General features: G+C 50.7%; 1 protein-coding gene across 7 annotated transcripts in view; it reads left to right on the top strand.

Moving 5' to 3' along the window:
* NFIC (nuclear factor I C) overlaps positions 1-21,240 on the top strand; it is a 120,158-nt gene that overhangs the window by 76,003 nt on the left and 22,915 nt on the right. For all 7 annotated transcript variants that reach the window (XR_005457180.1, XR_005457179.1, XM_038770814.1 and 4 more), the window contains exons 3-7: positions 4,136-4,207; positions 8,129-8,203; positions 9,576-9,699; positions 10,115-10,239; positions 20,883-21,011. Coding sequence is in view for 5 of the 7 variants with exons in the window: in XM_038770814.1 (XP_038626742.1) it covers positions 4,136-4,207; positions 8,129-8,203; positions 9,576-9,699; positions 10,115-10,239; positions 20,883-21,011 (525 nt within the window). In the remaining 2 variants the exon portion in view is untranslated. The remainder of the gene's footprint in view (positions 1-4,135; positions 4,208-8,128; positions 8,204-9,575; positions 9,700-10,114; positions 10,240-20,882; positions 21,012-21,240) is intronic.

The following is a 21,240-nucleotide window of genomic DNA, read 5'->3' as shown; positions in this document are numbered from 1 at the left end:
GTTTTTTTTTAATGGTATTTGTTAAGTGCATATTTTGTACTAAGCACTGGGGGAGGTACAAGATCATCAGGTTGGACACAGTCCATGTCCCACGTGCAGCTCACAGTCTAAGTAGGAGAAAAAAGGATTTAATCCCTATTTTACAGATGAGGAAACTGAGGCACAGAGAAGTGAAGTGACCTTCCCAAGATCACACAACAGACAAGTGGCAGAGCTGGGATTAAAACCCAGGTCCTCTGACTCCTGGGCCCGTGCTCTTTCCAATAGTCTACACTGCTTCTCTGTGGGATAGTCTGTCCATGTATCAGTCAATCAATCAATCAATCAGCCATATTTATTGAGTGTTTCCTGTGTGTACAAAGGCTTGCGAGAGTACTATATCACAGCGTTGGTAGGCGCATTCCCTGCCCACAAGGAGCTTGCAGTCTAGAGGGAAAGAGGGGACTAAAGATGAGATTGATTACTTGGGTTAAATCCAGCCCCCCTGGAGTCGAGCCAGAAATTGCTACCCTCCCTCATCTCTCTCTTTACCCTGCCAGGCAAGGCCTCAGGGTGAGCCGTTCTGACTAGAGGCAGCATAGCTTAGTGGAAAGAGCCCGGGCTTGGGAGTCAGAGGTCGTGGGTTCTAATCCCGGCTCCGCCACTTGTCAGCTGTGTGACTTTGGGCAAGTCACTTAACTTCTCTGTGCTTCAGTTACCTCACCTGTAAAATGGGGATTAAGACTATGAGCCCCACGCAGGACAACCTAATTAGCTTGTATCTACCCCAGTGCTTAGAACAGTGCTTGGCACATGGTAAGCGCTTAATAGAGAAGCAGCATGGCTCAGTGGAGAGAGCACGGGCTTTGGAGTCAGAGGTCATGGGTTCAAATCCCAGCTCCGGCAATTGTCAGCTGTGTGGCTTTGGGCAAGTCACTTAACTTTTATGGGTCTCAGTTCCCTCATCTGTAAAATGGGGCTTAAGACTGTGAGCCCCCCGTGGGACAACCTGATCACCCTGTAACCTCCCCAGAGCTTAGAACAGTGCTTTGCACATAGTAAGCGCTTACTAAATGCCATCATTATTATTAACAAATACCGTCATTATTATTATTATAGCCAAGTGTCCCCTGGTCTTTGGAGAAGAACTTCTGGCCAGATTTGGGACTGGGTATATTCCTGGACTCTATTCCTGGCCTTCACCTGCTCTCTCTCGTGGTACAGCCAAGGGGTGTAGGGAAAAGGGGGGGGCATTGTGGGGTTAGTGGGTGCTTCCGTGCAATATGCACATGTAAAAACAATCACATGTAAATTCAGGGTCTCCCTCCAGGAGCCAGGTGCCGGAGCACTCCTTCACCAGGATAGCAGTCTCGTGGTCCCCGTTGCCCCAGATGCCCCACCATCAACCCACCCTCTCTCCCACCAGGAGTTGCCACCTCTGGTATCCCTGCCTTTCTGCCCCAGGCCCGCAGGCTCCTGCCAGGCCGCATGCACACCTGCTCCAGGGTGTGGCGGAGCAGCCCTCTGGCTGGCAGTGGGGGAACGCATCTGTGAATCTAATCCAGGCTGCTCTAGAAACCAATAATGCTGAGCTCAGCGTCTGCTCACAGCCCAAGGAGTCTGATTATTTTTAGATAAGATGGAGCGGGGAGCACTGAGTTGCAGGCTGCGCCGTGAGTGTGTTGCTGATGAAGCATGGCGCAGGCAGGGGGAGCGGAGGGAACAGTGGGAATGGGCTTTGCTCGGCATTGCTAACTGCCGTGGTGGGGACAGGCTCGAGGGAGAGAAGACGCGTCCTTACCCTAAAGCCCTGTTGCCACCGGGCTCAGGAAGTGGGATGCCAGCACACCTTCCTTTCCCACTCCGGTCGCTCTGGGTAAGGCAGGTGCAAGGCATCTGGAAGATGTGGGTCCAGCAGCCTGAGGCACAGTGGGAAGATTTCCATTTTCAGTTGGAATCGTGATGGGAGGCTACAGGACGGGGAGGAAATATGAGGTGTTTGGATTGGAATTCCCTGAGTTGGGGCTTGGCAAGACCCGGCGGGCAGGAAAGAAGGAAAAGACCATGGCACAGGTCCTCCTTGCAGTCCCTTTGGCTCAGGAAGTGGAGGGATGGCCGAATTCACCCTCCCTCTCCTCTAGCATAGGGTCTGTGTGGGAGCTCTTCCCAACTAAAGCTACCCACGTTGGGGAGACCGCCACTTGAGACGGCCGTATCCCCCTCCCCCACCGGAGACACACACACACACACACACACACACACACACACACACACACACACACACTGTCCCGTTGAGCATGGCTCCAACCCAATCACTGGAGGTGCAAACAGCGATATCTGTGTGCAGTTCCAAGTGAGTACCCGTCTGGGTCTTTCCAAATGAGTACGCATGAGCGAGGGCCTGTGTGCCCCAAAAAGGGGGTCTCTGGGGGGGGGGGGGGGCTTGTGCGGGTGTGCATACGTAGAGGCACACAGAAGGTTGCCCTGGTGTGGATCTGAGTCGAGACATCGAATCACAGAATCTTCAGATCGGGGTGCACGGTGACTTCGAGAGATCATATAGTCTAGTCCCCCCACCTTCAGCAAGGTGCCCAAATCATCCGGAACACATCCTATTCTGAAAAAAATTTTCTGGGAGGGATAATTGTGGGGTCTCTGGCGTTTGTGTTTGTGTGCGCGCGCGTGTGAGCACCTGCCTGTGCCCTAGGAACCTGTGAAGTAGAGTGACAAGAGGCAGAGTGGACAGGGGGAGCGGGCCTGGGCTTTAACCTGGCACGGTGTAAGCAGGGCCTGGTTAAAGGCGCCACAGGGCCTGGGGTTGGGAGCTTCCTCCATTATCGGCAGCTAGCAGGCGGGTGGTGGTGAGGAGAGGGAGCCTCCGTCTGCCACGGCTGCCCCATTCATCACCGTCCGGGGCAGGAAAGGGAGCTCTGGTGAGTGTGCAGAGACCTCAGAGACTGTCCATTAACTCGGCAAATCAGATTACGTCAAGGAGCCATTAGTGTAAGGCTGTCGTCATGACAACTGGGCCCCAGCACTCCGACCCTACCCTGGTCACCAGCTATTAACTTTTTAACCATCTGTGGGAAAGGCTGATCCCCGTTTCCCTGATGCCAGCTCTGTCATGGGTCAGGGCCACGGACCTCGGAGCTTCTGCTGCTCCACTGGCCTCACCTGCCACCTCGGGGGAGATTGGGGCTGAGGGCGGGAAGGCGGGGGTGGTGGCCCCTGATAGTCATAGTAATCGTGGCATTTATTAAGTGCTTGCTAGGTGCCAAGCACTGTCCTGAGCGCTGGGATAGATTCAGGACCATCAGGTCAAGAACAGTCCTTTTCCCACATGGGGCTCGTGATCTAAGTAGGAGGGAGAACAGGGATTGACAGCCCATTTTACAGGGGAGGAAACTGAGGCCAAGAGAAGTGAAGTAATTCGACCAAGGTCACACAGCAGGCAAGTGGCAGAGACCCTAAGCTCCTTCTGGGCAGGGATCACGTCTACCAACTCTGTTGTAGTAGACTTTCCCAAGCACTTAGTATAGTGCTCTGCACACAGTGAGTGCTCAATAAATACCATTGACTGATTGAACCCAGGTCCTCTGGCTCCCAGGCCCATGGTCTTTCCACTAGGCCATGCTGTTTCCCTCTGGCTCTTCCCCAGAGAGAGCTGTGTTCTCCCAGCAAGGATGATCGGAGCCAGGAATACTGAGCTGGCAGCCCTGGCCTCCTAGAGAGAAGGCTTGGGCCCTCTTCCCATTGGAAACGGTGGAGTTTGGAGTTTCCCAGCTGGATAATAATAATAATAATAAATGTGGTATTTGTTAAGCACTTACTATACGCCAAACACTGTACTAAGCACTGGGGTGGATACAAGCAAATCAGGTTGGACACAGTCCCTGTCCCACGTGGGGCTCACAATCTCAATCCCCATTTTACAGATGAGGTAACTGAGGCACAGAAAAGTAAAGTGACTCATCTGAGGTCACACAGCAGACATGTGGCAGAGCTGGGATTAGAACCCATGACCTTGTGATTCCCAGGCCCGGGCTCTATCCACTATGCCATGCTGCTTCTCATGCTGGATCTAGGCTTGGGGTGGTGGGAAAGGAAAAAAGGGCAAGGAAAAAAGGGGTCAACTCGATGTCATTTCTCTTTTCAGATTCAGAGCAGAGCAGCAGTCCCAGGACAGGGATCGGGTCAGATCAAGAGGACAGCAAGCCTATCACATTGGGTAAGTGTTGGCCAGCAGGGCCCGGCTGATGAAATCTGTCCTTATTGTCAAACAGTATTAAGCCATCGTCACCCACATGTAATGGTTCCGTGCTTGGGTGCTGAACCAGCCCGTTTCAAACAACCTGATCCCTGCCCTTGTGGTGCTTACAATCAATCAATCAATCATATTTATTGAGCGCTTACTGTGTGCAGAGCACTGTACTAAGCGCTTAGCACTGTACTAAGTGCTTACAGATCACCCACCCTGCTCCCCTCTGGCTCAGTGGCTCCCGGATATGGACGGGACAGCAGGAGAAGAGAAGGAACGAGTTCCCTGAATCCATCTGCTCTAGACCTAGCTGGGAATCCCTGGCCAGGGAGACAGTTGATCCAGTCTGGATTCCCCTTCTCTTCCCCTGAACTCTAAGCCCCACCGCATAATGCGCCGGGGACAGAGTGGGCAGGAAGGCCCAGGCACCCCAGCTCCAGGCCTGATCATGTTTCCTCTGGCCTTTTGGCTCTGGTCACGGGGCCCCAGCCAGGGCTCCTGTGGGGGGGGTTAGAGGGGGAGGGGGAGACAAGGACGAGACAGGAGAGAGTTCTGTCTTCATTGGGAGGGTGACTATCAGCAAAGAAAATAAATCCCGGAGAGAGGGAGCTGAGCGGCTGCAAAACAGGAAACATGGAGCGAGTGAGAGGCCAAGAGCAGAGGAAGGAGGGAACAGGTGGCCGAGGGGAGAGGAAGTGTTTTGGTTGGAGCTTGACAACTGAAGGACATGTTGCTAAGGGGAATCTGCTGACCAGCACAGGACACGTGTCCCATGATTCCCCAGCCCCGTGCGCCCCATGGTCACGGCAACATGGAGGCTGGAGAAAGAAGAAGGATAGCATCTCCTGTGGGAGAGTAGGACCCTTCTTTTTCTGTTCAGGCACAGGCACTGGGAGAAAAAAAAATCACCACCCTGGTTTGACTCCAGCCCCGTGCCTTGGAGTAGAAGATGTATCTACTCGCTCATCGTGTTTCAGGGGTTGGGCTGCTGGAAGGGCAGGCCAGTGCATCCTTTGCGAACACTTACTATGGTGCTCTGCTCACAGCGAGAGCTCAGTACATACCATTGACTGATTGATAGATAATGCGGGGGACTCACCAGATGCCCAAAACCCAGCCGAGGCAAGCAACTAGATGAGATAAGTTGCCCAGAAAGGAAAAGATTTGGCAATCCAGAGTGATCTACCCAGCTTCACCCAGACTCCTCTGACTCCATATCACCTTCCAGTGCAGTGCTTTCACCTCCCACATTCAGTCTGTCTTTAAATCCTACCGGTTTTTCCTTGATTTCCAGCATTTCCCGAATCTGCCCCCTTCCCCTTCACCCAGACAACCACCAGCCTGGTCCAAGCCCTCTTCACCTCCCAGCCAGATTATTACACCAGCCCCCTTACTCTCTTCTGTCTATCCTCCACTCTGCTGCTCAGATCATCCTCCTCTCCTCTCCTCAAAAGCCATTTCCCTCTGCATCATCCAGAACCTCCTGACCATTAGCTTCGGGGCCCTCCACCAGCTCTCTGCTCCTTACCTTTTCTCTCATTTGGCTCGCAGCCCTTCCTCTCCCCCTCCGCCGCCCACACTCTTCGCTCCTCCCAAGCTAACTTCCTAACTGTTCCTCCCTCCTGGCTCTCCCGGCTCCAAACTATTGCAAACACCCTTCCCCCTGCCTGGAAATCCCTCTCCCCTACTCAAATCCACCAAACCTCCTCCCTCCCCACCTTCCCAGCCTTCTTAAAAAATCATCTCCTGCAGGAGGTGCTCCCCGACTCAACATCCCCCGGGACTCAGAAGGTCATGAGTTCTAATCCCAGCTCCACCATTTGTCTGCTGTGTGGCTTTGGGCAAGTCAATTCACTTCTCTGTGCCTCAGTTACCGCATCTGCAAAATGGGGATTAAGACTGTGAGCCCTATGCAGGACAGGGACTGTGTCCAACCTGATTTGCTTGTATCCACCCCCAACTTAGTACAGTGCCTGGCACACAGTAAGTGCTTAACAAATACCATAATTATTATTATTATTATTTTTCATCTATTACTGACTTTTGTTGTTGCCAGTTGTACCTGTGTTTTAATCCATGTTAAAACATGGTGGAACCAAAATCAACATTCCTTAGTGCAGTGCTCTGCCCACATAAAAACACTCAGTAAATCCCAGTCAGAAACCCTAGGAGGGAACCTTAGAGCCCTTTGGTCCTAAGTGCTCACCACAGTCATCTGAAAAGAAACGGCTTCAATGGTCACAGCTGCAAGAGTACAGCTTGGAACAAGTTACTGATCCTCTCTGGGCTTCGGTCTCCTCCTCCACCCAATGAAATCCTAATCTTCCCTGGACCCCTCCCTATTTCACAGGGATGATAAATCAGCCAATCAATCAATCAGTGGTATTTGTTGAGCACTTACTGTGTGCAGGGCACTGTATTAAGTGTTCAATAAAGCAGTTGGTAGACACATTCCCTGCCCACAATGAGCTTACAGTCTAGAGCAGGACTGAGCTCCTCTGCAAAGGAATTCAAGCCAGGGCACCCTAAGGGCTCCCCAGACACCTGGGGTCCTATGGTCTGGGAGACTCAGTTGAGCTGCCCCAGCACAGCTCCAACTCCAGAGAGTCCCACTCCCATCCCTTGGGCCTCTACTTCCTATTAGGGGGTCAAGCAGAGCATCTCCCAAAAGCTGTCCTATGGTTGACAACCAAAGAAGTGCAGTTGGGGTGAGAGAGGTTTGTTGGTTAAATGCAAGGCTGAGTCAGAGTATCTGTCAATCAATCAATGGTATTTATTGAGCACTTATTGTGTGCAGAGCACTGTACTAAGTGCTTGGGAGAGGACAACACCCGTGGTGTCACTATGGGTCGGAAACAACGTGATGGCATAAGACAAGGCAGAGCTGATAGACATTTTCCCTGCCTATAAGAAACTCACAGTCTAGAGGAAAGTATCAGGTATGATAAAGTTGATGACGCTGCTGAGGAGAGAGAAAATAAGACCTCTGAGAAAAGTTCTTGAAAAGAGATGGTCGAGAATACCAACTAGCTGTTGCCTTTTCCAAAAATGGCGGAATAAGGAATGAAATCAATTTCAGTTGACTCGAATCAACCAATCAATCAATAATGACATTGGTTAAGTTTTGACCCTGGGTGAAGCAGCAATCAGGGAGGAGATGTGGACATCAATCAGACATAGATTCAGACCACCAGTCCCTGGCCTATGGGGGTTCCCAGTCTCTGGGGAGTGGGGGCAGGTGGGAGAGCAGGTTCCTGGGGAAGGAGTGGAGCGGGAGAAAGGAAAAAGACTCACATGGTGGAACCAAAATCAACAGCTGTGACAATAACAATTGATGACTGGTCCAACGACGTGGTTCTAGGTCCCCTCGGCCCCCCGCGGTTCCACGCAGGGCCATGCTGCCGCCACCTTCCCAGTGTCCCGCAAGGGAACCACAGCTTTGGCCTGCCCCGAGCTTGTCTCTTGCAGTGTCAGGCGGGGGAGGAGGATGGGCCCCCTCGGGGACCCCAGCACCCTGCGGTACGGGAACTCAGTGCCATGGGCTGCCAGGCTCTGGTTCCTGTTCCTGAGGATGGTTGTGGCTTTTTGGTCCCCGGAGAGCTCCGAGAAGTGACAGATAGGCCTCCACCTCCCAGAGATGTGCCTGAAGTAAGGGACTGGGCTAGGTCACCCAGTTGGAAGATCCTTCCAAGTTGGAGGAGACTGTTATTTTAGAATGATGGTAATGACGATTCAGAAAAGCCTTCTGCTCAGATCCAAAGATTTGAGCATGCCAAGAAGGATGCCCAGAACAGACCTAGAGCCAAACAATGTGGTCTTTTCCTCCCTCTAACTTCTGCCTTTCTCTGTTTCTCTCTGTTTCTCTCTCTCTCTCTCTGACTCTCGGCGCAGACACAACAGATTTCCAGGAAAGCTTTGTTACATCAGGGGTCTTCAGCGTCACGGAACTCATCCAAGTTTCCCGAAGTGAGTACCCTCTGGATTCCCTTCCCCCCAGGGGCCTCCAGCCCTGGCCTTCGCAACCCTCCTCACCCAGCAGCAGCAGCAGGAGTCTGGCCAGCACCCTAGCAGTCTCTCGGAGAGCATGCCTTTCCTGGACTAGTCCCAGCATCACTTCCTAGTCTTGGTTTTCCCTTGCGGGCTGGTCAGGAAGGAAAGGGTCCGTGGAGCAGAAGCCCTGGGTTGGAGCACGGGTGATATCCGAGACCAAAACAGGAATCAGAGTCAGGCCCTTAGGACTTACCCACAAGGACCCAAATGAAAAAGAATGCAGGATCCCTATTTCTTCATCTTCACCAGCATAGCCTGGGTCCCTTCCCGCTTGAATCTGCCTTTGCTGATGCCATTGGCTTTTGGCCACTTAGGAACCGAAACCAGGCTGTGTGGTTTCACTTTCTGTTTACGTTCACTTTGGTTTCCTGGGAGGGGATAGGGCTTCCCCCTAAACTTCTCCCACCCTCCCCATCCTGTCTCTCTCCCCTCACCAAATCCTGGGTTAAAACATTCTTTCCTCATCCTAAACTCGTTCCTTTGTCCCAACCCTGAAAATGAAATCTGTCCCCAAACGAGGAACGCGGCCATTTCTAGAGGGCCTCGTAGTGGGTTCACCGGCATTTTCACGGGGCATATCCTGGCCAGCTAGAGCAGAGTTGTCTGAAGTTCCTGCTGTTTACAAGAGAAGCAGCATGGCCTAGTGGATAGAACACAGGCCTGGGAGTAAGAAGGACATGGGTACTAATCCCAGTTCTGCACTTGTCTGCTCTGTGACCTTGAGCAAGTCACTTCACCTCTCTGGGCTTCAGTTACCCCATCTGTAGAATGGGGATTAGGACTCTGAACCCCATGTTGGACATGGACCGTGTCCATCTTGATTAGCTTGCATCTACTCCAGCGCTTAGTACAGTGCCTGGCACATAACAAGCACTTAACAAATACCATAAAAAATTACAAAGAACAGCCCATCCTTCCTCACATCCAGAGCCAAGTACTCCTAATGAATTTAACCGTCGTACAGGTTTGGTGCTCACTAGATGCCAAGTACTGTATTAAGCGCTGGGGTAGATAAAAGATCATCAGGTCAAACACAGTCCTGGAATGATTCTCTCTCAGTATCGCTACCAGAATGCCCTTCCTAGCAGAACCCCAGGGGTGCTGGGCTTGTCTGGGGTGGGCGTTCAAAGAAGGGTTTTCTCCAAGTCTGGGTGAATGAGCGAGGAGCTTCCTTTCCTCTGACATCTCCCATCCCCACCAGAAGGCCGGACATGTCCTCTTCCCAGATCCGCCATTCCTACCTGCTGCCCCTGACCCTAGCTCTTCCCTTTCTGTTTTGATTTTACAGCACCGGTGGTGACGGGCACAGGCCCCAACTTCTCCCTGGGCGAGTTGCAAGGCCATCTGGCCTATGACCTGAACCCTGCCAGCACTGGCATGAGAAGAACGCTGCCCAGCACATCCTCCAGTGGGTACGTGCCATGCTGTGGCCTCAGAGAGGAGTTGGGGGTGGTTTGGGCCAAGGATAGAGGCAGGGCCTCAGAGGGATGGGTACGTAGATCTGAGGGAAGCACACAGTTATGCCAAGTGATGAGTTCGGTCATGCATGCCATAGTCCTTCGGCATCCTCATCCTCACTGCGGCACCCAATTCTCTCCAAACCCCTGGGTCCTAAACCACGCCCCCTGCTCACAAGTCCAGACTCCGCACACTCTATCCTCCCAGAAACTCCATCTCCTCTCCATTCTGGGGTCACACTCCCTCCAGGGATCTGAACAAGAACTCAGAAAACCCCAGCTTCTCTCCCTGCACTCTCCCTCCCTCTCCACCCCCTCCCCCGAGTCCCACCTCCACATCCATGCTAACTGGTCTCTGCTTCCCCCTCAGGAGCAAACGACACAAATCTGGCTCCATGGAGGAAGATGTGGACACAAGCCCTGGGGGAGATTATTACACCTCTCCCAACTCACCCACAAGTAGCAGCCGCAACTGGACAGAAGACATGGAGGGAGGTAAGTTGGAAGACCTGAGTTAGCCGGGGTTGGTGGGGGGGGGGGGGGGGGGCAAGCTAAAGCCAATCAGTGAATGGCATTTATTGAGCACTTACTGGATGCAGAGCACTGTACTAAGTGCTTGGGAGAATGCAATACAATAGAATCGGGAGACACGATTCCTGCCCTCAAGGAGTTTCCAGTCTAGCAAGTCCACACTACAAGTCCCAGCAGGCACTATTCGACCTTGGTTCCCTGGGGCCCAGGGAGGAGGCACAGTGCTTTTTGAGCTCTGTAATCCCAACAGGGTGCACCTTGGAAGTAGCATTTATGAGAAGCAGCATGGCCTAGTGGAAAGGGGGTGATCGTGGGAGTTAGCGGACCTGGGTTCTCATCCTGGCTCTGCCACTTGTCTGCTGTGGGACCTTCAGCAAGTCACTTCACTTGTCTGTGCCTCAGTTTCCTCATCTGCAAAGTGGGGGGTGAAATACCGGTCTTGCCTCCTATCTAGACTTTGAACCCCATGCAGGACAGGGACTGTGTCCAAGCTGATTATTTTGTATCTACCCCAGTGCTTAGAACAGTGCTTGACACATAGTAAGAGCTTTAAAAATACAATAATTACTATTATTATTGTAATTAGTATTACAATATTAGTATTAGTATTAGTATTAATACTAATTAGTATTAGTATTAGTATTAAGGAAAAAAGTAGTCTTGTAGGAAGATTGCCTGCTGGGAATTGAAGAATCCTTAGAGAGTTCCACTGGCATTTCTCTAGGGCTCCATAGACCCTTGAGCCCTCCACTGCTCACCTGAAAAATTGTCCATCCTGGAGGGCTCCCCGACATTTCTCTCCCGTGTTCAGGGACAAGGCCCTTTAGGTCCCCATGCTGTCTCTCGGCCCCAGCTTCCAATCAATCAATCAGTCATATTTATTGAGTGCTTACTGTGTGCAGAGCATATACTAAGTGCGTGGGAGAGTACAATATAACAGGCACATTCCCTGCCCACAATGAGGTTACAGTCTGGAGGGGGAGACAGACATTTATATAAATAAATTATGGATATGTACCCAAGTGCTGGGGGGGTGGGAGGGGGGTTGAAGGAAGGGAGCAAGTCAGGGTGACACAGAAGGGAGTGGAAGAAAAGGAAAAGAGGACTAAGTCAGGAAAGGCCTCTTGGAAGAGATGTGCTTTCATTAAGGCTTTGAAGGAGGAGAGAGTAATTGTCTGTCGGCTATGAAGAGGGAGGGCATTCCAGGCTATAGGTAGGAAGTGGTTGAGAGGTCAGCGGCAAGATAGATGAGAGTGAGGCACAATGAGAAGGTTGTCATTGGAGGAGCGAAGTGTTTGGGCTGGGTTGTACTGGGAGAGTAGTGAGGCGAGGTAGGAGGGGACAAGGTGATTTAGTGCTTTAAAGCCGATGGTAAGGCTTTGATGCAAAGGTGGATGGGCATCCACTAGAGGTTCTTGAGAACTGGGGTGACATGGACTGAACATTTTTGTAGAAAAATGATCCAGGCAGCAGAGTGAAGTGTGGACAGGAGTAGGGAGAGACAGGAGGCAAGGAGGTCAGCAAGAAGGCTGATAGAGTAATCAAGGAGGGTTAGGATAAGTGTTTGGATTAACATGGTAGCAGTTTGAATGGAAAGGAAAGGACAGATTTAGCAATGTTGTGGAGGTTGAACTGACAGGATTTAGTGAGAGATTGAATATGGGAGTTGAATGAGAGAGATGAGTCAAGGATAACACCAAGATTATGGACTTGTGAGATGGGAACGATGGTGGTGCTATCTACAGTGATGGGAAATCAGGAGAAGGACAGGGTTTGGGTACAAAGATAAGCGGTTCTGTTTTTGACATGTGAAGTTTGAGGTGACCAGAGGACATCCAAGTAGAGATGTCTTGAAGGCAGAAGAAAATGAGAGACTGCAGAGAGGGAGAGAAATCAGGGCTGGAGATTTGGGTATCACCCGTATAGAGGTGGTAGTCGAGGCTATGTAAGCGAATGAGTTCTCCAAGGGAGTGGGTGTAGGTGGAGAATAAAAGAGGACCTAGAACTCGACCTTGAGGGTCACCACAGTTAGGGGGGGGGGGGGAGGCGGAGGAGGAGCCCATGAAAGAGACTGAGAATGAGCGGCCAGAGAGATAGGAGAACCAGGAGAGGACAATGTCAGTAAAGCCAAGGTTGGATAATGTCTCCAGGAGAAGGGGGTGATCGACAGTGTTGAAGGTAGCTGAGAGGTTAAGGAGGATTAGAATGGAGTACAGGCTAGTGGATTTGGCAAGAAGGAAATCATTTGTGACCTTTGAGAGGGCAGTTTCTGTGGCATGAAGGGGATGGAAGCCAGATTGGAGGGGGTCAAGGAGTGAATTGGAGGAGAGGAACTTGAGACAGTGGATGTAGACAACTTGCTCAAGGAATTTGGAGAGGATTGGTAGGAGGGAGATGGGGCGATAACTGGAGGGAGCTGTGGGATCAAGGGAGGGTCTTTTTAGGATAGGGGAGACAATCCCTGGGAAAGACAGGAGCCCCTGCAAGCTGATAAAACCCAGCTTGGAGAAAGGGAGTGAGGGCAAAGGACTCACACAGTCCAAAACATAAAAGTTTATTGCTTAGGATTTTGAGCTGTTGCCCTCTCCCTTCTCCCATCACTCAAGTACTCAGGAGACTTAATGTACCCTGAAAATGAACTATCACAACCCTACTTCCCAACCCCTACTCTATGGACAAGAAATGTTAGCTCCCTGCCATCACCTAGCTCCACAAGCATCCAATTTTATTGTTGCCACATTTCTTTCTTGTTGCTCTTCTGTCTTCCTGAAGAAAAGTGGGGAGAGGTTAGATTGGGATGGCTTTCCCTACAAGGAGCTTCCATCTATGATCATTATTATTATTACTGTTATTATTATGATGATTATTAATAACATTTATACTTCCCTGTAGCCTATCCTATTTCTGTTCTGGGGCCTGGCGTTAAATTTATAGGGCTAGAAGGAACCTTAAGAGGTCATCTAGTCCAGTATCCTTGCCTTGAGTGCGCCTAAACTGTCCCAGGCAGGTGAGGATCTCTCCTGTAAGAAGATTTCCTACAGCCAATCCTTCTGGCATCTGGCTCATTTCCTCCTGTTCAGGAATGGAGAGAGAGAATTTTGGAGGCCCTCAGTTTTCTCTTCTCCAAGATTGACAATCCCAGCTTCTAAAGTCTTTCCTCTTGGGCTGTATTTGCTATAGGATTGCCTTTTTAAAAAACCATTTATAGGGAAGCAGTATGGCCTACTGGAAAAATCATGGGCCCGGAAGTCAGAGGACCTGGGTTCTAATCCCTGGCTCCGCCACTTGTCTGCTGTGTGATCTTGGGGAAGTCACTTAACGTCTCTGTGCCTCAGTTACCCCATCTGTAAAATGGGGATTAATACTGTGAGCCCCATGTGCGACATGGACTGTGCCCTATCTGACTGTCTTGTATCTACCCCAGTGCTTAGCACAGTGCCCGGTACATAGTAAGCACTTAACAGATACCATAAAAAAAAGTTGATAGGGAAGCAGTGTGGCCTACTGGAAAGAGCACAGGCCTGAGCGTCAGATGACCTGCGTTTTAATCCTGGCTCTGCTATTTGCCTGCTCTGTGACCTTGGGCAAGTCACTTAACTTCTCTGTGCCTCAGTTTCCACATCTGTAAAATGGGGATTAAATCCTACTCCCTCCTACTTAGACTGTGAGGTCCATGTGGGACCAGGACTGTGTCCAGTCTGATTATCTTGTCTCCACCTCAGTGCTTAGTACAGTGCTGGAACATAGTAAGGGCTTAGCAAATACCATCAAAAATACCATCAAAAAAACCCCAAAACATTAGGGAGGAAGGGACCTTAAGAGGTCACTTAGTCCATCCCTCAGCCCTATCCCGTTTTGCCAGTGGAGAAACCAAGGTCCAGAAAGGACCAGCACCCCTAAATTCATTCATTCATTCAATCGTATTTATTGAGCGCTTACTGTGTGGAGAGCACTGTACCAAGCGCTAAATCAGCACGACAAGCAGCTGCTGTGTTTTTCATAAACACTTCCAGACCAGGAGATTCCAAACCTTCTTGGTAATATATTCTCATGTCTCTCCAGGCCTTAGAACCAAGAAGTTGCCCTTAATAGCCTATCTAAGTCATTCCTGGTTCAACATAACTCCATTCTCTCTATCTCTCACCTCAGCCTTCTCTAGTCTCCTCCAGAATCTGCAAGGTGGTTCCTCATTCAAGTTCCAGTTCAGAGAGGGGAAACCCAACTCTCTCTGGGTTAGCTCAGGGTTAGGAAGCCGTACTGTCCCGCTCCAACAGTTCTCGGCTCTTTAAAACATCGACCTCATCAGCACGGGCATGTGGTTTTTAAAGATCAGGTTTTGGAGAGAAAGTCTGGTTTGGATTTGAATCTTCTTGGGTAAATCTAATGTTAAGCCCCAATCTAGTGTTAGCAGGGATTGTGCCCTGCAGACAAGGTGAACTTTCTTAGGACTCAAGGACTCTGCCAGCCATAAGTGGAGATTCCAGGTGGTGACACCACCTTGATTACTGCATCAGCCTCCTCAATGACTTCCCTGCATCCTGTCTCTCCCCACTCCAGTCCATACTTCACTCTGCTGCCTAGATCATTTCCCTAAAAAAAGTTCACTCCCCGTCTCCCTACTCAAGAACCTCCAGTGGTTACCCATCCAATTCCATATCAGATAGAAGATATCAGAGAAGCAGCGTGGCTCAGTGGAAAGGAGCCTGGGCTTTGGAGTCAGAGGTCACGGGTTCAAATCCTGGCTCCGCCACTTGTCAGGTGTGTGACTTTGGGCAAGTCACTTAACTTCTCTGTGCCTCAGTTCCCTCATCTGTAAAATGGGGATGAAGACTGTGAGCCCCCCGTGGGACAACCTGATCATCTTGTAACCTCCCCAGTGCTTAGAACTGTGCTTTGCACATAGTAAGCACTTAATAAATGCCATTATTATTAGTAGTAGTAGTAGTATTAAACCCCTTGCCATGAACTTTAAAGCACTCAATCAGCTCGCCCTCTCCTACCATACCTCACTGATACAACCCAACCCATATGCATCACTCCTTTAAAATCACGGTGCCTCGAGCTTGTCTGTCCCGCTGCTGACCCCTTGTCCATGTCCTCCTCCCTCTGGCCTGGACTTCCCTCCCCTTTCATATCCAGCAGTCCACTACTCTCCCCATCTTCCAAACCCTCCTAAAAAAATCACGTACCATCCTAAAGGCCTTCCCTGCCTAAGCCTTTATTTCCCCTACCCACCCTCCCCTCTACATCCATTAAGCACTTGGTTGTATACCCCTTAAGCACTTCGAAGCAGTATGGCTCAGTGGAAGCAGCATGGCTCAGTGGAAAGAGCACGGGCTTTGGAGTCACAGGTCATGGGTTCAAATCCCAGCTCCACCACTTGTCAGCTGTGTGACTTTGGGCAAGTCACTTAACATCTCTGTGCCTCAGTTACCTCATCTGGAAAATGGGGATTAAGACTGTGAGCCCCACATGGGACAGCCTGATCACCTTGTAAACTCCCCAGCGCTTAGAACAGTGCTTTGCACATAGTAAGCACTTAATAAATGCCATTATTATTATTATTATTATTATTATTTGATGCTCACCTCGGCCCCACAGCACTTATTTACATCTTCTATTATTATCTATTATTATTATTATCTTATTATCTTCTAGACTGTGAGCCCACTGTTGGGTAGGGACAATCTCTATACGTTGCCAAGTTGTACTTCCCAAGCGCTTAGTACAGTGCTCTGCACACAGTAAGCGCTCAATAAATACGATTGAATGAATGAATGAATTTACATATCCTTATACTCTACTATTACCCCTATCCGTAATTTATTTTAATGCCTGCCTTCCTCTGTAGACTGTAAACTCCCTGTGGACAGGGATCATATCTACCAACTCTGTTGTATCATACTCTCCCAAACGCTTAGCATAGTGCCCTGCACACAGTCAGTGCTCAATAAATAAAGAGAAGAGAGGAGAGAAGAGAAGAGAAGAGAAGAGAAGCAATAGAGAAGCAGCATGGCTTAGTAATAATAATAATGGCATTTGTTAAGCGCTTACTATGTGCAAAGCACTGTTCTTTGTGGAAAGTCTCTTAGTGGAACACTGCTCTTAGTGGAAAGAGCATGGGCTTGGGAGTCAGAGGTCGTGGGTTCTAATCCTGGCTCCGCCACTTATCAGCTGTGTGACTTTGGGCAAGTCACTTCACTTCTCTGTGCCTCAGTTACCTCAACTGTAAAATGGGGATTAAGATTGTGAGCCCCACTTGGGACAACCTGATACACTTGTGTCTCCCCCACTGCTCAGAACAGTGCTTGGCACATAGTAAGAGCTTAACAAATACCATCGTTATTATTATTAATAAATACCATGGATTGACTAGTCCTACTTCCAAACCCGCCCCAAAGGACCTTCCAACTCACTGCTACCTTGGCAGCAGCTGTCAATCACATGGAAACAAGCACGAGGACCCAATCTTATGCCAACTATTCCCTGCCTGCCTCACCCAGCCGATTCTTTTGCCTGCCTTGCGGTGCTGAACTGTAACAGAAAGGGCTAACAGTAAATTCCTCCTAGTGGTAGCGTTAACTAGTTGGATATGGTTAGCACTGTGAAGATATGGGTGCAATTGTGAAATTTTTTTCAACTTCCCCATCACAGACCACGAAAGCAGAAAACAAGGGGTGGCTGCGACTCAGTGCAGTGGTGTGCCTTTCTGGGAAGTGGATTCCACCCACCAAGTCATTCAGCCAGTGAGACAGCAGTATTTATCAAGTGCCCACTGTGTGCCGAGCACTGTCCTGGGTACAAAGGGGAGTAGCAGAGGAAGGAAAAGATCTGGTCCCCGGCCAATGGGAGAGAGACGTCAGCCACTGCCTGGGGGCACTCTGGAAGGAAGCAGTCTTGTTAATGGAACTATTGGGCTGGTAATTGTGTGGCCCTTGTTGGCGTGGCTGCCGAGTTGGAGGCCAGTCCCAGGGCGACAGGCCAGTTCCTCAGCCTGCTCCCCACTAGAACGGCTCTGGGGGAAAGGAGAGGAACGAGGAGAAGTAGAAAGCCACCACCGAGGCACTATGGCAATCTGTCCTCCCGACTCCCCACCCCAACGCAGACCCATCTTCTCTGTAGACACCAGATCCTGTCTAACTGCCTCAGGTGCAAGCAGTGGCTCCTGGCATGAAGACTCTCAATCTCATTTTTGCCTGCGAAAGCTAATCGAGTGCCTGTTAGAGAAATCATCTGTAGGGAGGAGACATCCCCCCACAAACTTCCAAAGCAGCCTCTCCACAGAATTTTCAGAAGTGCCCCATCACCACCACCACCACCTCTTTTCCCCAGTGGTGTGCACTGTTTGCAGACAGATGGGGAAACTGAGGCACATAGAGGGAGAGCCTCCTGCAAGAGCAAACCAGGAACCCAGGAGAAGAGCCCTGGAGTCCAGGACCCACTCTAAATCCTATCTGAACGAAACCTTGCTTAAAGAAGAAGGGAAGGTGCTGCCTCAGCCAGCTGACTAGAAGTCCACTGAATTTGCCTAGGGAGGAGGCAGGACCCCAACACTGCCAAGAGTTAGGGCATCATGTGAAGTGGGAATGGGTGGGCTGAGGCCTAAGCCCCAGGGGAGAGGTTGATGCTCTGTGAAATCCTCCTAAGAGGGCATCTGAGAGAGAGGTCTAAACTCATTCCCGCTGCCGACCACACCGCCAGAGAAGCTGCCTCTCAGAGAGCTGATTTAACCTGCCCCCAGGGAGGCTCTTTACCCCTCCTCCTGCCTCTTCTGCGCACCTTCCCTGGGACCAGGAGAACCCTTCAGATATGGTGCTTGAGGCCAGAAGCCCTAGCTCAGGGCAGAGGGACAGGAGGGCCGAGAAGACTGTGAGCCCATTGTTGGGTAAGGACCGTCTCACATGTTGCCAACTTGTACTTCACAAGCTCTCTGAACACAGCAAGCGCTCAATAAATACAATTGAATGAATGAATGAGTAGGCAGCCTTGACATCTAGCTTGATCCCAGTCCCAGCTCCATCGCTAAGTCACTGTGTGACCCTGGACAAGTCCCGGCCACCACGCCGGGTCTATTTCTCCACCTGTAAAATGGGGAGAAAACCCTTGCCTGTCCCTGCCTTCCAGGGCGACTTGGGAAACTAAGAGGTGGGATGATGGCTTTGAAAAACAGTGCTTTGTAACTGAAAATGGATTTGATATCGAAGGAGCACCTGAAGTGACAGAAGGGGGTGGGGGGAAGGGAATCAGGAGGGAGGGAGATTGCGGAAAACACTGGGGAACGGCAAGGCATCTGGGGCACAGGTAATTCCCTCCTTTCCTCCTGGCTAGAACTGCGAGTCCCTGGGCCCCTAAGAGAAGGGTGATCCCACCACTTCAGCTCCAGTTCCCCCCACCTCACCCTGTTTTCTGAGTTGCCATAGCCCTTCGGAGGGGCTGGGGAGTCTGAGGGAGAGCAGTTCTGATGTGGAAATCAGCATTTGGTGCCAGGGACTCAGAGCAGGTCAAGATGGTGGAACTGACTGACTGACTGTGCTGCTGCCTCCCCACTCCTTCACCTTCCACTCCACCCCCACCTCCAGAAGGCCACCCAGGTTGGGGAGGAAAGTAGGAGGGCTGTGGGGAGGCTCTCAGACCCCCCACCCCCATGGGCTTTTCCCCTGAGAATTAGGAGGTGTGGGGGGAATCTGTCAGGGAAAGCCTTATTCCCAGACAGTTCAAAGCCTCATTGCACCTTCAAAGCCTTATTAAGGTCCTCCAAGAGGCCTTCCCCGATTAAGCCCCCTTTTCTCTGGCTCCTTCTCCCTTCTGTGTTGTCTATGCACTCAGATCCGTGACCTTTGGGCATATGATATTCACCCCACCCTCATCCCCATAGCACTTATATACATATCTATAGATTACATATTATAAATTATTCATTGATATTAATGTCTGTCTCCCCCTCTAGACTGTAAGTTCCTTTTGGTCAAGGAACATGCTACCAACTCTGTTGTATTTTACCCCTCCAAGCTCTTAGTACAGTGCTCTGCACACAGTAAGCACTCAATAATTACCATTGATAATGATCATGAGAAACACCACCTCTGTTGTATTATACTCTCCTAAGCGCTTAGTACAATGCTCTGCACACACCGTAAGTGCCCAGTAGTTATCATTAATTGATTTGGTTGATTGAAGAACCCAGGATCTGTTCTAGGCCACAGGGCAAGCTAGACTCCTTGCATGGAGATTCTAACCCTCCCATCCCTTTCTCCGATGCTGTCTTGGCCGAGAGCCCCAAACTCCTCAAATTCTGGGCAAGTCCCATGATCCACATAAGGGGACTTTATGTTGCCAACTTGTATTTCCCAAGCACACAGTAAGCGCTCAATAAATACGATTGAATGAATGAATGAATAAGCCAATTGAGCCTTGGGACAAAAAGGAAGGAACCCCTGTAAACTCTTATTTATAATAATGTCTGTCTCCCCCTCTAGACAGTAAGCTTGTTGTGGGCAGGGAATGTGCCTGCCAACTCTTGTTATATTGGTCTCTCCCCAGCGCTCAGTACAGTGCTCTGCACACAGTGAGCACTCAATAAGTACCATCGCTTGAACTCTAGGGCCCCACCAAACCTCAACCATGGGAGATTTGGGATTCCTGTCCAAGGAAGACCTAAGAGTTTCTCTTTCAAAGAGGTGCCCCAAGGGGCGAGGCCCAGTCCAGAGGTCTGGCTGCAGGGGCTTCAGTGAACCAAGTCACTAGAGGGCGCCAGATTCCCAGATTTTTCCTCAGGACTAATAATAATAATAATAATAATAATAATAATAATAATAATGGTATTTGTTAAGCGCTTACTATGTGCAAAGCACTGTTCTAAGTGCTGGGGGGGATACAAGGTGATCGGGTTGTCCCATGTGGGGCTCACAGTCTTAATCCCCATTTTACAGATGAGGGAGCTGAGGCCCAGAGAAGTTAAGTGACTTGGCCAAAGTCACACAGCTGACAATTGGCAGAGCCGGGATTTGAACCCGTGACCTCTGACTCCAAAGCCCGTGCTCTTTCCACTGAGCCATGCTGCTTCACCAGGACTACTAGCGTTCCATCACCCCGAGCTTTGGTTTGGCCCCTACGAAGGCCGCCATTTGCCCTCTCTCTCCTTGGGTCTGGGGCCTGTTTGCCACATCCACCCACCCACGTCCCACCCTGCTATTCACCCATCGCCCTCCACCACCTCCCCGCTCACTTCCAAACCAGTCCAGTGGAGCAATAACCCAAGGGGACTGGGCTGAGTTCGCCAGGCTCATCACGCTTGGGATGAGTTGTTGGCTTTGAGCCTAGTCAGGGTTGAGAGTCCTGGCTCCTCCTTCCAGGTGAGCTGAGCGTGTGAGGAAAAAGAGTAGACGGGACCGTGGGCTGGATTTGCCCACCAGATTTACGCCGTCAACACCCTGCCCGGCACCAGACAGGGAAGTGGTGCCCTGGCTCGTTGTGTCTTGGGCCACCCTGCCTCTGCCGGCCTCTTCCTATCTCCACCCCTTCCTCCACACATACGCGCCACCTAGGATCCCGGGATTAGGTGATGTTACTGCCAATGTGACACTCACCCTTTCTCCCCCCGCCCACAGGGATCTCACCCACAGTGAAGAAGACGGAGATAGACAAGTCACCCTTCAACAGCCCATCGCCTCAGGATTCCTCACCGCGGCTCTCGAGTTTCACCCAACATCACCGCCCTGTCATCGCTGTGCACAGCGGTAAGGGGGTAACAACCCTCCGACCAAGGAGCAGGCCTCGGGGGTCTCACGCAGAGAGACCCACTAGCCTGAGACAGTCCCAGGTTCCGGAGACTCAGATCTCCCCAAGAGAGACTGACTTTGTCCCCTGTACTCCATCCAGAAGCTGGAGTTGGACCTATTTTCTAGCCATAAGCATCTCCAGAGAAGGAGACTCCATGAGCCCCCTTGGGTTATCTGTGACAAAGCC

Source organism: Tachyglossus aculeatus, chromosome X2 (genome assembly GCF_015852505.1).
Source record: "Tachyglossus aculeatus isolate mTacAcu1 chromosome X2, mTacAcu1.pri, whole genome shotgun sequence".
In the NCBI taxonomy this organism is placed as follows: Eukaryota; Metazoa; Chordata; class Mammalia; order Monotremata; family Tachyglossidae; genus Tachyglossus; species Tachyglossus aculeatus.
The sequence above is the reverse complement of the archived record's forward strand: the minus strand, read 5'-3'. Positions and strand labels throughout refer to the sequence as shown.